This window comes from Thunnus maccoyii, chromosome 10 (genome assembly GCF_910596095.1).
Source record: "Thunnus maccoyii chromosome 10, fThuMac1.1, whole genome shotgun sequence".
NCBI classification, from domain to species: Eukaryota; Metazoa; Chordata; class Actinopteri; order Scombriformes; family Scombridae; genus Thunnus; species Thunnus maccoyii.
The window spans coordinates 14023437-14041954 of NC_056542.1; the positions used below are offsets into that span (position 1 = coordinate 14023437).

Consider the following 18518-nt stretch of genomic DNA (forward strand, 5'->3'; position numbering starts at 1 on the left):
TCCCCGCAGCTGCATCTTTGCAGTGCTGCAAGATGTCCAATGTTTTTATTGTTATGAAGGAGTCCAGGTGTGGGTGTGTGTGGGCCTCTGTGTAGGTGTATGTGTATGTGCATATGATAAGGAAAAATTAATGAGGGACTTTGAACTCAGGTCTATGAAAGTCAAGCTTATGTTTTATCTGTACAACTAAGACACATAAATCAGAGTGAAGGAAAAAAAACTGGATTGTGACCTGCAGTACAATATAATTTCTATTTCTCTAGCTGTACACACACACACACACACACACACACACACACACACACACACACACACACACACACACACACACACACACATCACTTGCCAACATCCATAGCAACACACACACATTATTTTAGTTTTATACATTTGCTACACTGACCTGCAGTGCTCCGTAATACAGCAGCAATACCCCCAGTGGAAACCAGGACAACAGCATGTATTTGCTCCATAACAAACATGAGAAAATGGCTCAATCTGGTGGAAAATAGTAAAAACTACAATTTTGATGCCAGGACTCTTGATGGAAAGCCTGATATAAAAGAATGCATGATTTTATGCATGATTTTATCCATTAATGGGTTTCAATGAGGACATTTCTGTGGATTTGAGTGTCTGTATTTTGGCTGCACAGTTTATTATAGACTTATTACAGAAGCTGAAGTTGAACTTCCAAAACTTTCAAAATTCATGCCATATGCGTAAACACAGCCAAAACGATTGAGAAAAATTGCAAATTGAAAAGCCAAAAATGTCCCTAGTGAGGCAGTTGTTATTTTAATGGATTGCTTCCCGTACAGATAGTTCCTTCTTGATATATAGATGTACTCTAATCCTAATCTCTGGATCTTAACTTATGAATGTAAATTATTATACATGATGGTAAATATTTTTGCAGTTTTAAATCATGCAGGTGACAGTATGAAAGGTGGTCATACATTATTGCTTTAGTTCCTTTAGTTGGCATCATGCAGGAATCATCAAAGAAAATTCCTACAGGATACAAAAAGTCCCTCTAAATCTCTAAATCCCTACAGGAAGTTTAGAGCAAACCTGTAGGATTCATCTGGAGTTCCCGCAGGATTTTGTGCTGGATTCCTGTTGGATACCTTGTATAAAATCCTCTCAGACTGATCCTCAAAATTAAAAACAATCTGGAGGATAAAATTCCTGCAGAGTTTTACTTTCAAAATGGTTTTGTAAGCGATCTAAAACACCTGCTTTACATCAGTATTCAGTGTGTGACCAGAAGTGCAACATGCTGGAACATTTCTTACCATTAAGGGGTGTGCAAAGGTGTTCTTCTGCCATGTTTGATTCAGTATTATTTACTTTTTAAAATATATGAAAAGAAAAATGGCACGCAGAAGCCTTCCTTTAAAACAAACACTCAGAGCGCCGTGGTTAGCATCAACATGTAGCCATCTTTATTAACCATATATGGACAAAGTTACAGACACAGTTTTGTTTTAAGCTGCTTAATGTTCGCATCAGGAAAGACAGGAGAAACAGGAGGAAAAGGAAACTACAGGACACAAAAAATCAGAACACTTCTGCAGCAAGTCAAAAGAAGACGATCAGAGAGATCAGGGAAGGGAAAGAAACTGACAAGTGCTTGTCTGTGCTGAGAGGTGAAACACAGATTGACAGCTGGCTATAGTCAATTAAGTCAATCACTTGCTGAAGCGTCAGGTCAATAAACTGTAGCTACAGAGCATTAGATGTGCATTTAAGATATTTGAACACTAGTTAGTCTTAAGTATGTCTCAGTGTGTTAAGAGCTTTGCTGAAAATGATGAGTAATTGTCTCACTAGTGTATATCTGACATGGTGTGTATGTATGTGTGCCTTCCTGCATCAGCACTGGCACTCAAAGGGCACTAGGGTTGCGAAAGTTGTGCCCAGCAAAGTGGGCCTGGTCACCCAACTCTTCCTCAATCCTGAGAGCAAGAGGAGGTGATGAAGAAAAAAAAAGAGAAAAATGCAAAGTAAGTAGAGAACAAAAGCAGATGGAAGAAAGAAAGAAAGAAGAAGAGAAATATAAGGAATAGTTGCGTAAGTTTACACATATACAGTAGAAGCTATGAATACCCACCTCATGAGCTGATTGTATTTAGCCAGACGTTCTGACCGACAGGGCGCTCCAGTTTTGATCTGAAGGGAGACGAAAATACCAAGAATCACAAAGAGAAACCGCTGCAGTTCATTTTCTCCTAATGCAGGATACTTGGCCTGCAACTGGTAACTGTTTTCAACGTGCCCTTTTTTTAGTCTGTAAAATGTCAAAAGCCACAACAAATGCAGCAAAATTCTTACTCAAACTGATCAGCAGCCGACAAACCCAAAGTTACTGGGTATGATAAAAAAATAATAGGAAAGTATGTTAATATTCGTAGGTAATCAACAAATGTTTTGGTATATTTTTGCTTTGCTTGATAACTGATATATAAATTCATAAGTGATTTTTTTGGAGATCTGCAGGCTGAGTAATTGTTATCACCTTAGGACTTCTATGGTTTCAGAACTACACTTCATAATTATTTAGTTATATTGCTATTACATTGACACATTACACATTTCCCTTCCACTTGTGATTATTACGTTACACATCATTGCCTTGATTTGTATTGTATTGTTTACAAGCTGTACTGTTGTAGTGTGATTTTACTGCACTGCTTAGTTTTGTATTGTCTCATTTATGAACTGTCACTGCAGCAACAACTTATGTAATGTGCAATTACAAAGACATAGAGTGGCACAGGCAACTAAATTGGGACATGGAGAATGAACAGCACTTATAGTGTTATGTGTGTGTGTGTGTGTGTGTGTGTGTGTGTGAGAGTATGTCTTACCTGTCCAGTGCAGAGACCAACCACCAGGTCAGCTATAAAAGTGTCCTCTGTTTCTCCTGAACGGTGGCTCACCATCACGCCCCAACCGTTCTCCTGGGCCAGCTTGCAGCTGAGAGGTAGGGAGGCATAAGCAGAATAAATATGATGCACACTCACACATGGAGACAGGAGCACGCACATGCCTGCATTTATGCATCAAACACGCAAACTCAACTCACGCCTTGATGGCCTCTGTGACGGAGCCAATCTGGTTGACTTTAAGCAGCAGGCAGTTGCAGGACTTTTCCGCCACAGCTCGTTCTATCCTGCGCGGATTAGTGACAGTCAGATCATCTCCAACCACCTGCAGAATGTATATAACACAGTTACAGACCGAGTTGCTCTCTCAAGTGTATCAGGTCTACTCAGGGTAATTTAACATGCAGCGGCCCAAGAAAAATGTGTTGTGGCACCGTGTTTGTTAATCTAATTCTACTCCACTGACACCGCATAAGCCAAAAAAAGTTCAGTGGATTCTCTTCTGATATTACACATGAAGATCAACTTGTGTTTCTGGAGCAGTGAAATTTGGTGACACGTTTACTAGGCAGAGAGGGTCTAATAAAAGACACGATCAGGTTGCATTATGGACACAGTAAAATTCAGCGTTTTGGAGCTTGATCCATACTAGCACTAAAAGTCAGGATATCTTGAACAAAGACATACAGTATGTTGTGATATTTTACCTGGATGCCCACTGAGGCTGTAAACTGTGCCCAAGCTGGCCAATCATCTTGGTCAAAAGGATCTTCAATAGACACCACTGAAGGAAAGGGAGATGGGTTAAATCATCTTTGTGCATAATTCTAAAATTATTTTTTCCATTGTTCACCTGTATGCCAACAGGATTACATCAACACTGTCTTAAAATGCAATCACACTACACACAGATGCACACACACACTTGCCTACACAAGCAGGAAGCACATCATTTACAGGGTAAAGAGCCACATCAGAGTTAGGCCCCCGCTTGCCAAGTGTGCACCGTAGCGCTTAATTAAAACCTCTTTAACAGGCCCAAATGTCAGGAGGAGAGACCAGGCTGTGGAGACAACAAACTCCCTTGTTCTCTCAGTTTCTCCCCCTCTTTATCGGTCTAATAGGTGACAGAAGAAATAAGATGAAAAAAAACGAAATATTGTCCTGGAAGCAGTTGAACCAGCTATTAATACTAATAGTGATTTCATGAGCCTGTATCCTGATGCTCAGTGATCTGTGAATAACTTGACAGTAAAATCCCCTTATTTAAATAGCACATAATGAAAAAGGAGTTGTCCACATCATGTTCTCCAGAAAACCATAAAAGTTAGTACTCCTGACATGTTTGTGATTTATTTCAGGGCTAAAATCACACACAAAATACACACCTGGGTAGTTGTTAATGAAGCCCTGGTAGATGCTGGCTAGCTCCTCACCACTGATGTTACGGGCAGCGTTGGGTGGAGACTTAAAGTCCAGGTCATACTTGCCCTCGATGAAAAACTCTGAGGCAGCTACATCCATCCCTATCACCACTTTGTCTGTGAAGCCTGCTTTTTCTATGGCTGTCTTGATCAGCTCCAGGGCTGACAGCACGGGGAGGAGAAACAGGAAGATGTGAGGTAAGATTCAAGATTTCTTTATTTGTCATCCAGTAAAATAAGTGTCTCACAGGGGCCAATACCGCAGCTAACACTGCAGGTTATTTCAGAGAGGAAAATGTGGTTCTGCTTACCTTCACTGTTCTCCTGTATGTTAGGGGCGAACCCCCCCTCATCTCCCACATTTGTAGCATCCTGACCATACTTCTCCTTGATGACACCTCTCAGTGTCTGGTAGAGCTCCGCCCCCATGCGCAGAGCATCACGGAAAGACTCCGCCCCTACAGGAAGTACCATGAACTCCTGCATAGCCAGTCTGTTACCAGCATGGGAGCCCCCGTTGATCACATTAAATGCCTGAGTGAAGGACAGACAAGGGTCAGGGAACATGTATTTGGGGCTGTGTGTTTGTTAGAGACATATTTTTGCACAATACAATCTAGACTCACAGGAACTGGGAGGACCAGCTCTCTGTTTCCTGCCAGATCAGCAATGTGACGGTACAGGGGGATGCCCTTCTCTGCTGCTCCTGCTTTGCATATGGCCAGTGATACTCCGAGAATAGAATTGGCCCCAAACTTAGCTGGGAAAAACACAGACGCAGTCACGCAACACACAGATGCAGTCAGTAATCACTGGTGTGGAAAATATGTCCTTACACATGTATGCCATTATGACATTTGAATGCTTACATTTGTTGTCAGTACCGTCCATTTCAATCATCATGTTGTCCAGTTTCTCCTGTTCTAACACACTGATCCCCTGAAACAAACAAAATGTGTCACTCACACAATAGCCAGGTTTCCTCACCATATCTTTAATGCTCAATATTACTTCAGCACTCCTACTCACTGATTGGACGAGGGCAGGTCCAATGGTTTCATTAATGTGACCAACAGCCTTGGTTACACCTCAAAGAGCAGGACAGAAAAAGATATTAGGATACATGGAAAACTAATAATGTCAGTCCTCATTTATATGTCACAAAACCATGTAAGAAAACCCCACAGGTGCAAAACAAGCCAAGAGAAAGAGAGACAAGTGATCACCTTTGCCCTTATAGCGAGTCTTGTCTCCATCTCGGAGCTCCAGAGCTTCGTAGATGCCTGTAGACGCACCGCTGGGCACAGCAGCCCTGAACAGACCTGGATTGAAGATAAGAGGATTGGTGGGTGGAAGGTGAGGTACGTAGAAGGGGTGAGAGTTTGAGGAGGAGGGGAGATGGGTAGAGAAGGACAAGATAAGCTTGTGGGAATACAACCTTGTAATTATTTGAGGGTTAGATTAGACAAGGTACATTGTCAAGCCCATCAACACACACACACAATCACAGCTGAGAGTTGTACAAACATGTGAGGATTAGATTTATTTTTTTTAAAACCTTTTTCTGTATGCAGATCTACTTCCACAGTGGGGTTTCCCCTGGAGTCCAGGATCTCCCTGGCAACAATATTCACTATAGACATCCTGTAAAAAAAACAAAGTAACATTTTCCTCATTTAACCATTTGTACTGCACATTACAATTTAGTGCGTATCTTACATTCATTCCATCTCATCTTGATTAGAAAATGATGAGCAGAAGCAAGGGAGGTGGTGCGCAATGAGACAGATACGTGCGAAAATGATCCCTAAAATATAAAAAGCAAACGCCAAAATTTCAGCATTTTGGCACAGCGAACAGCCATGTTGAGGTGCCTCAATTTAACATTAGGACTTCACACTCTCTTCCTCTCCCTCACATGCACACACACACTGTAATGGTAGTGACGCAGCCTTAGGGATAGAAAGCTGTGTAAAAGATGCTCCCCAGGAACATGCTGGCACACACACACACACACACACACACACACACACATAAATACACAGAGTAGGAAACATAAATGAAGAGCTAATAATGCATACCTTCTTGCAAATCTACTGTCAACCTGTTCCAGACCACAACCCAGTTCAATTTCTGTTCTGTTTCAGCCAGTGATTGAGAATATGGACCAATGGAGAGATGAGGCAGTGAGAAAACACAGAGCAGAAGGAGATGAGGAGCAGATGGAGGAGGAGGAGGAGGAGGAGGAGGCTTGGAGGGATGGAGGGAATGAAGAAATAGATCAATCTTTTTTAAACGTTACCTGCAGAGCGTTTGAAGCCTGATGGAGGAAGTGAGCGAATGTGGGGGAATGAGAGGGAGAGATAAGAGGGGAGGAGGGAGGAGAGGGGGCAAAAACATATGACACACAGGGGGGGAGGGGGAGTGTGTGAGTCATTGGAGGATGCAAAGAGGAGGGGAGGGAACGAAACAAGGGAATGGAGGATAGAAAGAGGGATAGCGTAGAGTAGCAGGGGCTACATGTATTTCCTTTGTTTTAGTGAAGGTGCAGGAGAACAAAATGTCTGTGTTCTCATCTGCACTATAACGTTTCTTAGTGGACTTTGTTTTCACTGTATACATTTAACATTTTCTCCCAGACTTCCTCTCAAATCCTGCCATTTGTTTGGCTTTGCTTGCATTTCACTTACATCACTACCAACTACAGTAGAGCTCCTGACGTGTGCAAATACTGTCACAGCTTACATAAAAAGGTAATTTGTGGCAAGCAGCGCTATATCAGAATAACTGGCTGAGAAGGGGTTGCTGGAAAACGAAAACAAATATCTGTATACTGGTGGTCGTGGATGACAGGCAGAAGATAGAGAAAACAAAGACACGATGAGGAGGATACATCTCAGGAAAGACAGACGCACAAACGAGCTGCCTTGTCGAAGTGCTTTAGTCGACTGAGATCTAATGATGTGGATTAAAGGAGTCAAGAAGACAGGTAGACAGGTGACAAGAGCAGCGCTTGCTAGAGGGAGGATGCGCATTTAAAAATAGTTGTGGATGTGATTAAAGATACAGCAAGCAGTAGAGGGAGGCAGGCAGGCGGGCAGGGAGCCCGCTATTGGAGCAATCTGTCAAGAGAGGATGGATTTTATTGGCTGATCTACTTGTGTGCTCCATCTGGATGTCACATGACCTGCAAACATGAAGGCACAGGGAAGAGGCAGCATACATATGCATGCACATGCAGTATTAAAAGTACTAAATGTACGGCTGATTGGTTTGTACAAAAAGCAGCAGAATAGTAGATTTACATACTCAGCAAATTTTGGAGACTACAAAATACACTTTCTATCTTTTCTTCAAAATAAGGTAGCGAGTAGGATTAAAAAGAACTTAGCAGTAGCCGTATTATGATGTTGAGGCGATTAGGTTTTACAACATATAATAATATATTTTACGATGCATTCTCAAACACCACAAGAGAGACACATTTTGCAATTATCTAACAATGTTTAATGAACTTTTATTTAGTTAGTTTAATTAGTTAACAGTATACAATTCAATTCACAGACACACTAGTGTCTTCACAAACAAAATGGACTGTACAGCAGATGCACTGTATACTTTAGCACTTAAGTGCAGTGGGCAAAAACACATGTCAAGTTTTGAGAATGAGTATATATAAAGTGAGTGTAGTTATACCCATGATTGGATGGGGTGCCTTTGTGTGTGTGTGTGTGTGTGTGCGCGTGTATGTGTGTTTGTGTGTGTGTGTGTGCGTGCGTATGTGTGTGTTTGAGTGTGTTTGGAGCATAACAGCAGAGGAGCAGATCTGTAAATGTAACTATCAAGAGTGTGGGGTTTTGTCCTTTGTGTAATATGTTGTTTATGTATAGACAGTCCAGTCATATCAAACATTTATGACGAGCAGTTGTGTCGATCATCAACTTCCGTCTTCAGCGTGGTTCACAGCATCGGGGGAAATCTTCCCTCAACTCCTTTCGTCTGCTCACCTTTTCCAGTGTGACACCTGCAGGGAGAGTCCAGAGTCGTCACTCAGCATTATAACAGGTAGTGAGGCAGTGTGGAGTTAACAGAGTTTTCACTGAACTTTCACAAATTCTTTTTTTTTTAATCCAAAATGCGCCTACATTTTTTTTAACAACCCTGAACCCGGTTAAAGCTCAAATTTTTACTGCAGCGCACCAAAAATCACATGATTATAAGGGTTTCCCTGTGTAGGAGGTTTGAAGATCACTCAAACTGCAGTAAATACCTCTAACTCTGTATCTAACCATCTATCTAACCAAATGAAGAATTTTATTAAATAAACAAACTCATTTACTCCCAGTGCTTGACTAAACACTTTCAGCAGCTGCTTCACAGTAAAAAAAACCATTAAATTCTCTTCTGTGGAGTTTTGTTTGCTACTATTGTTCTTCAGCAGCACTTTGTCCCCATAATAGATTGTGCTTGGGGTGCTTTTCTCTTGTTTTCTTTACAAGAGAAACTTCATGTGCTCGTATTCAGGCAAAAACCTGCCACACTTGTTCGAAACTAGAGCCTGATCAATTTTGGATATTAAGGCCAAAATAAATATCAATTTTTGAGAATTGTAAACTAGAAATACTGCCTAGTGGTTGTATGCATCAGCCAACCAGTCAAGTTGCAGTTTACATCCATGTCTGTCCACACTCATAATATTTGTAGTTAAGACTTTGAAGAAATTTAATAAAAAGGTATGAAGTGTATTTTTTGGTGAAATGGAATTTAAGAGTAACATCTAGACCTGCTCTATGTGAAAAGTGCCCTGAGATAACTTCTGCTGTGATCTGGTGCTATAGAAATAAAACTGACACTATATTGACATCTATGATTCCAGTGAATAATTTCCAGTGAGAAACTGCCTTCACTTAGAGACTGTGAAACTTTGTCATAATTAGTTTATGAATTCTTGAGTTATGGCCAACGGTGACCACTGTGAGGTCACAGTGACCTTGACCTTTTACCACCAAAATCTAATCATTGAGTCCAAGTGGACGTTTGTGCCAAATTCGAGGAAATTCCCTCAAGGCGTTCCTGAGAGATTGAGTTCACGAGAGAATGGGATGGACAACCCAAAAACATGATGCCTCCGGCTATGGCTGTCGCCGCTGCAGAGGAATAATAATTTTTTTTTTAAACCATAAACATAAACATTTTTCTACGGATCACTTATATTTGGTTATTCAGGAATTGTGAAAAAGATATGTACTTTGTGGGAAATTTTGCAGTTAAAAAATTTGTAAGTGCTCAATATGTAATGGCAACACAGAAATTACATCAAATTTTCCACAAACATACACTCACCGAGCACTTTATTAGGAACACGATACTGATACTAATAACAGGGCCTCCCTTTGCTCACAAAACAGCCTCAATTCTTCATGTGTTCCACAAGATGTTGGTAATGTTTCTTTGAGATTCTCATCCATGTTGAGACGATTGCATCACATCATTTCCACAGATCTGTGAGCTGCACATTCATGCTGCGAATCTCCCGTCCTACCACATCCCAAAGGTCTTCTACTGGATTCAGATCTGGTGACTGGGGAGGCCACTGAAGTACACTGAACTCATTGTAATGTTCATGAAACCAGTTTAAGGTCACTTTTGCTTTGTGAAATGGTGCATTATCATGCTGAAAGTAGCCATTAGACGTTGGTAAATTGTGACCATGATCGGATGCACATGGTCGGCAACAATACTCAGATAGGATGTGGCATTCAAATGATGACTGATCGGTATTAAGGGGCTGAAAGTGTGTCAAGAAAAAATTCCCCACACCGTTACACCACCACGACCAGCCTGGACTGTTGACACATGATCAACTGAGCTTGGTCTGGGAGTCAAGCTCTTAATACACAAGGCTTCCTCTTACCTCTCACCAGTCGTAACGTGGACGGGTTTGGGGCTGGCGGTGTCGAGGGGACTCGTGCCGATGGCCTGGTGGGGTTGTTGAGCTGGGAGGGGCAGTAAGAGCCAGCTGCTGGCCTCCTGCCCGTCGATCTCGGCCGTACTCCAGCCCTCGGGCGTTAGGGGGGGCGTATCTTCCTGCCTCCCTCCTCCACTCCTCATCAAATGCTAAAGCATCACCTAGTAGGAGCGAAGGGCGGATTGTTAAATAACACATATAACACTTAACTGTAGCATTATCAGGTATTCTAAGTAATTTAATAAACACTTCTTTAATTATCTTTATTTAAAATAAATTATCTCTTACTCTCATCGAGGTTAATGAAGTCTTGCCGATCTTCGCGGTCTCCAGTGCGGCGATTTCGCGAACGCTCCATTATGTGCGCACGGTCCCCGATGTGGTGGCCAATGGCAAGACGCTCGAGGCCACTCTCACTGTCCCGCATCGACTGCCGTGTCTCACGAATCTGGGGTGAAAAAAAAAAATGACAAGAAATGGAAATTCAGCTTAATAAAACAACCAAGATGCTGTGAACTGAATGAACTCAGTCTGAAATGTTTGTGTGACAACTATGATATTTATACTGAACACGGTCTATTTATTGTCAACACAATTACTGGTCATTTCATGTGTTAATGAGGCCAGAAGGCCACAGTCATGCCTGGATTAACTGAGCATTAAGGCCCAACTTCCAGTCAGGCTTGTTTTGGCGGTTGAGGAAAGCGATCAGGTCTACTTATATAACACTAACCAGCTCACTCCAGCTGTACCACTTTAACAGCTATAACCATAGTTATTCTCACCCCTCCAGGGCCTGTTCTTGTTGTACTGGTTTGCTGATACACGTTAGGAGCCCCGGCATCTGTGGATGAGTAGGAGATCACTGTTGAAGAGGAGAATGTCTGACAGTTGGGTGAACCGGACATCCTTTCCTACAAGAAAAGAACAAATAGTGCATATGATAAAATGAAAACTTCATCAGGAGGGTCGTTGTTTTCTGGTCGTTTGTAACCAGTTGACAGAACTCACCATATTTTCCATCATTTCTCCCATCATGCCAAACATATCCATGAACCCTCCACCCTGTAAAAAAATAATTAAAAGAGCCCTTTAAAATTCATCCAACACCAAAAGTATAAAGTGAGTCGTAAATCTCCAAACTAGATACAAGGAGTACCCGCACACTGAATCAGAGCCCCCTTTACTTTATTTGTGACATTTCGACCAACTACAGGTCTTCCAAATAAAGTAAAGGCAGCTCTGATTCAGTGTGTGGGTACTCGTTTTATCTAGTTCAACTGTTTTTTTCTATCCAGCACCTATTCCACTGAGGTTCTGTGGATGTGCACACGACTATAGTGTTAGTTCATACATCTCTTCATTATCTCTCCTATTAAAATAATTTTATACCAGAGCAAGAAGAGGTGTAAAAACAAACATTAAGCAGCAAAACAGGGATTTTCAAAAGTCGAAAGGTCAAAAAAACCCAATTCATGTAATAAGTCGTGAATTACAAAGAAAAAAAAAAAGGTCTTTAACCCAAAGATCGCTGGTAATTCTGTCAATGAGGTCAGAAATTATTGTGAAGGACAGATTGTAAACTTGTCTTTTTGTCCGTTTACTTTTGACCATATTATGTATCTGTGTAAATTAATTTTCAAACTTTGCCTTACCATACTTAGGGCTTATTTTAAATCCTAACCCTGGTCCCATTAACCCTTTTTACGGACACTGTAGTCACTTGTTTAAAACTTACTTGTAAAATCTCTAATATTAAAAGACACTTCTGGACATATAACTGCACTTTTTACAGTTAAAGAATAAAGTCAAAGATGCAAATACTCACCATTCCCATCATGCCAAAGGGAGTAAGCGGACCAGCCTGGAAGAAGGTGTACACCAAATTTAAACTCAAAAACTTCATAAAAAGGTCAAATCGTTAAACTTATTCACACGTCAAACACCTGACATACACAAAGCACATGAATACCGTTCATCAACTTACAGTTGCCGGTCGGCGTGGTGCACGGTGTGGCTGCATCTGGGGGGCAAGAGCGAAAGGGTCCATGCCAAACGGTCCAAACATGCTCCTCATCTGCTGCCTGTGAGCTGCAAATGGATCCCTAGAAGAAATCAGAGGCCATGATGAAAATTTTATGTCATTTAAGATGTTTTTGTGAACTGATTGGGTACGTGAAGGCAAGAGGAAGACGATATACAGAGAGGATGTGACAGATCTTCTGGTTTCTCAACCTTGTCTTGTCGGTGAGACCAGTTTCACGTCCCGAAGGTCTCACGAACCCAGCAATAGATGAGCTATTAAGTCATTTAAATTTAAGTATGGGGAACTTTTGTTGTTTTGTTTTCAGGAGCATGAGCAGTACTTGAGTATAAAAATGATAATGTTTTCTGACCTGTTTAATATTTATGTTTTAAAAATGAAGCAAATTAATGTCAATATTACTCCCAAATAGTTCTGAAACAATTAGTTGAACAAACAATTAGTCGCTGACAGCAAACTTATCTACAACAATTTTGATTATCAATTAATTGTTTACATCATTTGTCAAGCATTCTCTGGTTCCAGCCTCTCAAATGTGAGGATTTGCTATTTTTTTCAACTTTACATCATTGTAAATTTAATCTCTTTGGGTTTTGGACACTTGGTCTGACAAAACAAGTGACTAGAAGACATCACCTTTGGCTCAGGGAAAATGTGATCTGTATTTTTGTTATTTTCTGATTATTGATAGAGCAAATGATTAAATACTAACAGACTGATTAGTCAGTTAAGAGAATAGTTGCAGTTACGAGCTGAAATGATTAGTTTTGCAAAAATGCCAAAATGTAACTCATTCCAGCTTTTAAGTTTACTATGAAAGCAGCAAATATCTGCATTAGAGAGATTTGCTTCTTTTATACTAAACTTTATATTAAACAGTTAAACTGAGTACGTTTCGATTTATGCTTGTTGGTCGGACAAATCAAGCTATGTCAAGATGTCACTTTGTCCTCTGGACAGTTTTCACTTTTTTTCTAATATTTTATAGACCAAACAATCAATCGATAATGAAAATACTCTTAACTGCAGCCTTAGTCTCAAAGATGTCCTGTGACCCAGTCTGTATTAGTTCAATAGTCTATAAAGCCAGAGGTCTAGATTTTTACTGTGAATGTCAATATACATAATTATAGTATTTAGTAAAGGGTAGGGTACAGCAATTTTCAATTTTATGCATAATTTGTGACATAGGAAAGGACTTTATCTTTTGCTTTTCTGATTGAGGGCGATTTTGAGCATTCTGGAGTCTAGTTTGAGTGAATATTTAAAAAAAAAAAAAATCACCTTTCAACTAGGTTACATACATTAGGGCAGATCTTAGTGCTCTTTGTGCAAGTTTTTGCTTGCCTAATGATAGCCTAACACCTGCAGGCTTTATTTTGTTATTTTGTTTATTGTCATTGAAACTTCCTTTATACACTTTTCCTTATCAAAGAGGCATTTTTTCATCGTGAAGACACTTGTGAGGTTTGTTTCTCCAACTAAATAAATCTTATATTTTTATATGGTTGGGAACTGGTTCAAAGGCTTCTTCCCGATCAGCTAAAAATCTGGAGAATCAGTACCGCCACAATTATATATGACATCATTAGATTATTAATACTGAAGCATCAGTGTGTAAGCAGCATGTTACTGTTGTAGCTTTATATACAGTTAGCTAGTTTAGTCAACAGATAAATCTGAGGGGTCGTAAGATGATTAATGGGAGAGGAAAGATGAAAAAACAAAGTTCTGATACACAATCTGTTTTCAGTTTTTGGACTTTTTCTCTAATCTTTGAATTTTGGTGAAATATTGGATCATTTGAACATTTATTGAAATGAAACCATGTGACAAGTTTAGAGGGAAAAATCACTATTTTGTGGAGCCGTTAACAACTCATAGACATCTGAAATGTGACCCGACTACACACTGCTTTTTGTAAGATGTCAAAAGCCAAAAAGGTTGGAAACCACTGGTTTCATCTTTAACAATGTGTTGTATTTTAAAAGCTTGTTATATTATCCATTGTGTCAAATCTTCATCTGAAAAGTGACTAAAGCTGTCAAAGTACAATAGTACAATATTTCCCTCTGCAATGTAGTGCAGCGGAAGTATAAAGCATAAAATGGAAATGCTCAAATAAAGTACGAGTACCTAAAATTGTACTTGAGCACAGTAGTTGAGTAAATAAACTTAGTTACTTTCCACCACGGGCTGTTTTCCAAAGGCTAGAGCGGATTAGCAATCCACTATCAATTAAATCAGATAAATGAGATTTAAATGGGCGGGACAGCAGCTGTAACGTGATGTGGGAAACAACAGGAAGTTATGCGAGTAATGATAATTGTCCCTTTTAGCTACTGATTGGTTGATGAAGTGATGCTGTTGAGCTCTGACAGCTTTTTCTCTTAGTGTCTATCCAACATGGTGGAGCTCTGTAGGCCCTCACAGCTGGCTGGAGGAACGCTAACGTTAAATACCTGCTCCACACACAGTGAAAAAACACCATTTAACGAGCCAAAATGCAGATTTTGCACCACTTGTAAACACAGAAGACGCCAGTGTTTAAAGCCAAATGTAATGTCATTACTCACATCATGTAGGGGTCGTCATCGACGTCATTCAAGAACCGAAACATGTTAGGTGATTTACCTCAGCTGGCTGATGCTAGCCAGCTAGCTAGGTAAACAGTCGTGTTTTTTTCCAAGGATAAAACAGAATAAAAGGCTCAAACTGGCGTCAGGCTGAAATAAAAGACGCTTCACTCACTCCGCAACGAAAACACTCTGTGACTGCTCGATTATTAAAGCGACAGAAGCTCTATGTCTCTCAGGAGAGTCAACTCCACAGACCTGGACCCAACATGAAAACGGAAGTCAGTCCTCTGACAAAGAGAACCAAAACTACTGTCAAGTTCAAAGCCATGTGGACGATAGGAACTTCCGCTCCTATTTCCAAAATAAAGCGCGGACGACTGGGACTTCCGCTTCCTTTATGTTCCAAAATACAGATCTTCCTGAGAGGTTTTTCACTGTAATCTTTTTTACTGGAGACATTGTGAACTGAAATACAACATAAAAAAGATTAGATGGATCTAAAAATAACACTATAACACACATTGTACACAGCAACACAGCAGATGGCAACACTGAAGGCAGTGAAATTTGGCTTCTTCAAGCTCCTTTGACTATATCATATCATGAGAATGAAATATAATAAAATATAATAAATATGTTACTCGAGTATTTTACATTTGATGCTACTTTATACTTCCACTCCACTACATTTCAGAGGGAAATATTGTACTTTCTACTCCACTACATTTATTTGATGGCTTTAGTTAATTTTCAGATGAAGATTTGACACAATGGATAATATAATAATCTTTTAAAATACAACACAATGTTAAAGATGAATCCAGTGGTTTCCAACCTATTTAGCCTTTGACGTCTTACAAAAAGCAGTTTGTAGTCAGAGTCACATTTCAGATGTCTATAATTGGTTAACAGCTCCACCAAATAGTGATTTTTCCCTCTAAACTTCTCACATGGTTTCATTTCAATAAATGTTCAAATGATGCAATATTTCACCAAAATTCAAAGATTAGAGAAAAATTCCCAAAACTGAAAACAGATTTGTGTATCAGAGCTTTGTTTTTTCTTCTTTCCTCTCCCATTAATCATCTCGCAACTTCTCAGATTCATCTAGTGACCCTTTGGAGGGGCCTGACCCCTAAGTTGGGAACAACTGGACTGAACTAGCTAACTGTATATAAAGTAGTTGAAACTAGCTCCACCTCCAGCAGCTACAACAGTAACATGCTGCTCTAACACTGATGCTTCAGTATTAATAATCTAATGATGTCATATATAATATATCAGTCAGAGGGACCATACCGCTACTTTTTAGTTACTTTAACTACATTTTGCTGCTTATTCTCATGAACTTTTACTAAAGTGGGATTTTTTAATGCAGGACTTTTACTTGAAGTATTCTTACATTGCTATATTGGTACATTTGCATCTGAATACTTCTTCCACCACTGAAAACAGCTTTACACAAGGATCATTTCCTGTATCACAAATGCATAAAACTGAAAATTGCCTTAAAACACCCTTTGATAAATACTGAGTAATTATGTATATTGGTATTCACCACAAAAATTTAGACCTCTGGCTTTCTAGACTGCACCAACACAGATGAATAAATATTGTATGAATAATACATTACTCCGTATGTATTAATCCCATATACTGAGATTATATGCACAGTATTTAAAGACTGCTTATACTTACGCATGATAGATGTGCATGTGAAAGGATCTATATGCTATTGCACAATGTGTGCTACACTATTAAATACAGTGCAGTAAGATTATTTTGTATTGAAGTCTTATTTTATAAGAATAGTTTTTGAACATCTCTTGGCTGATTTAACTGTTCATGAGTGTGATGTTGCGTGTAAAGAAACTGTTCTTGTGTCTTGTGGTTGTTTTGGTGTGCAGTTTACTGTAGCGCTTACCAGAAGGAAGAACCTGAAACAGGTAATGTTCATGTTGTCAGGGGTCCACAATGATTTTCCCTGCCTGTTTCCTGACTCCGGAGATTTACATGTCCTGAATGTACACCTCCAGATACACCACCACATAAACTGAAAGGGCTATTTGGAGGGTTAAGGTGACACCATTATTACATAATCTTGAGGCCCTCTCTTGTAGAGGGGCATTTATTATTTCAGTTTACTGTATCTTGCGCCTAGATGGTGCATATTCCTTCATAAATTTGTGCTTAATCAATTTACCTTAAACTAATTTCTACTAACTAACTAATGCCAACAAATTGGGGCCCACAGCTCATTTTTGCCCGAAGGCTATTCTGGCCCTCGCTCCTGTTATTCTCCACACACTACCGAGAATATTACCTGTTTACAAATGAGTTCAGTAATTTGCTTTGAAACAGAGACCAAACCGCAACACAAACCACTCTGTCCAGTGCTCTCAGTCACCACTGGCTACACTGGTTACAACCACTAGTTAACTCAGAACTCCCAACATCATCACCAGTATGAGGACAAGGCCATTTAGTAATATCAGTATCTTGTTCTGATGTATGTTTACATAAATGCATATTTCATTGAATGACAAGCAAAGTGATTTTATTTTATTCTAAATATTTGAGAATTTGAAAACATGGGTTTATACATTAATGTTAATTGAGAAATGTCTTTCAGTTTTACTAGAAGTGGCCTAAAACTTTATCATTAGTACACTGGACATCTGTGGCAGATGATGTTGTTTTACAGTTGATGGTAAGTCTGTCTCTCTGTGTTTCTGGTCTTTCCACCTGCAAGTAAAACGACACTAATTAAGAGTCTCAGTACAATCTGAGAGTTTTACATTGACTCCTGCAATACAAAGATTTGGATCTTTGATGAAACAGGTAAATGTCAGCTCAGGATAGAGAAAAAGCAAAGCTGATCTTACACTGAGGAATGAAAATTTATAATAGAGAGAAAATGCATAAAAAAATAAAAGTATGTTTGAATTCTGTTGCTTTAACTATCAATCATACTCAAATACTTGAGTACAGTTGTACTTTAGTGTTTTGATTTTATGCTATTTACATTTCAGAAACAAATATTTTACTTTTTACTTCACTACACATCAATTAAACTGAAGCTATTAATTATTTTTTAGATTTAGATTTTATATATAAAACATATGATGATCTTATAAAATATCACACAGTGTTATGGATCATAATACTACCTAACCATATATCTACATCTACAACATGATATGTTAGTTATACTTAAATGCATCAGCAATAATAATTATTTTGATACTTTTGGCTCATTTTGCTCATATCTATGTCTATTCTGTATTTCTTTATTGTAGCATATTAGATAAATATATATGTATATATCTTTTGCACAATCCATTTTCAGGAATGCTGCAGTTTCAACTGCCTGCACCAATTCAACACTATATTCTTTATTTTTTATTCATTGATTTTATTAATATCTTTAAACCTTAATTTTAAATTCTTCTAAAGTTTAAATACCTTCTTACATTTATGCTACCTTATCATCAAAGCCCTGGGAAACGCAATTTGGCATAACATTTGAACTGAAAAGTATAAATTTAACTGTGGTGAGATGACAATAAAGGTCATTGTATCCTTGTATGTATCATGTCTGTACTTTAGATA

General features: G+C 39.2%; 2 protein-coding genes across 2 annotated transcripts; both read right to left on the reverse strand.

Moving 5' to 3' along the window:
- Positions 1-1471: 1471 nt before the first annotated feature.
- LOC121905050 (gamma-enolase-like) lies at positions 1472-5958 on the reverse strand. Its single transcript, XM_042423012.1, has 12 exons — positions 5874-5958; positions 5542-5637; positions 5345-5403; positions 5185-5254; positions 4942-5075; positions 4627-4849; positions 4280-4477; positions 3599-3675; positions 3092-3216; positions 2874-2982; positions 2117-2175; positions 1472-1961 (listed from the first exon to the last, which is right to left on the reverse strand). Exons 1-12 carry the CDS (start codon positions 5956-5958, stop codon positions 1892-1894), a joined length of 1305 nt encoding a protein of 434 aa, XP_042278946.1. The 3' UTR covers positions 1472-1891.
- Positions 5959-7799: 1841 nt separating this feature from the next.
- On the reverse strand, positions 7800-15222 carry mlf2 (myeloid leukemia factor 2). Its single transcript, XM_042423050.1, has 8 exons — positions 14904-15222; positions 12271-12388; positions 12112-12147; positions 11295-11348; positions 11069-11197; positions 10572-10731; positions 10230-10444; positions 7800-8339 (listed from the first exon to the last, which is right to left on the reverse strand). Exons 1-7 carry the CDS (start codon positions 14945-14947, stop codon positions 10233-10235), a joined length of 753 nt encoding a protein of 250 aa, XP_042278984.1. The 5' UTR covers positions 14948-15222; the 3' UTR covers positions 7800-8339; positions 10230-10232.
- Positions 15223-18518: the final 3296 nt, after the last annotated feature.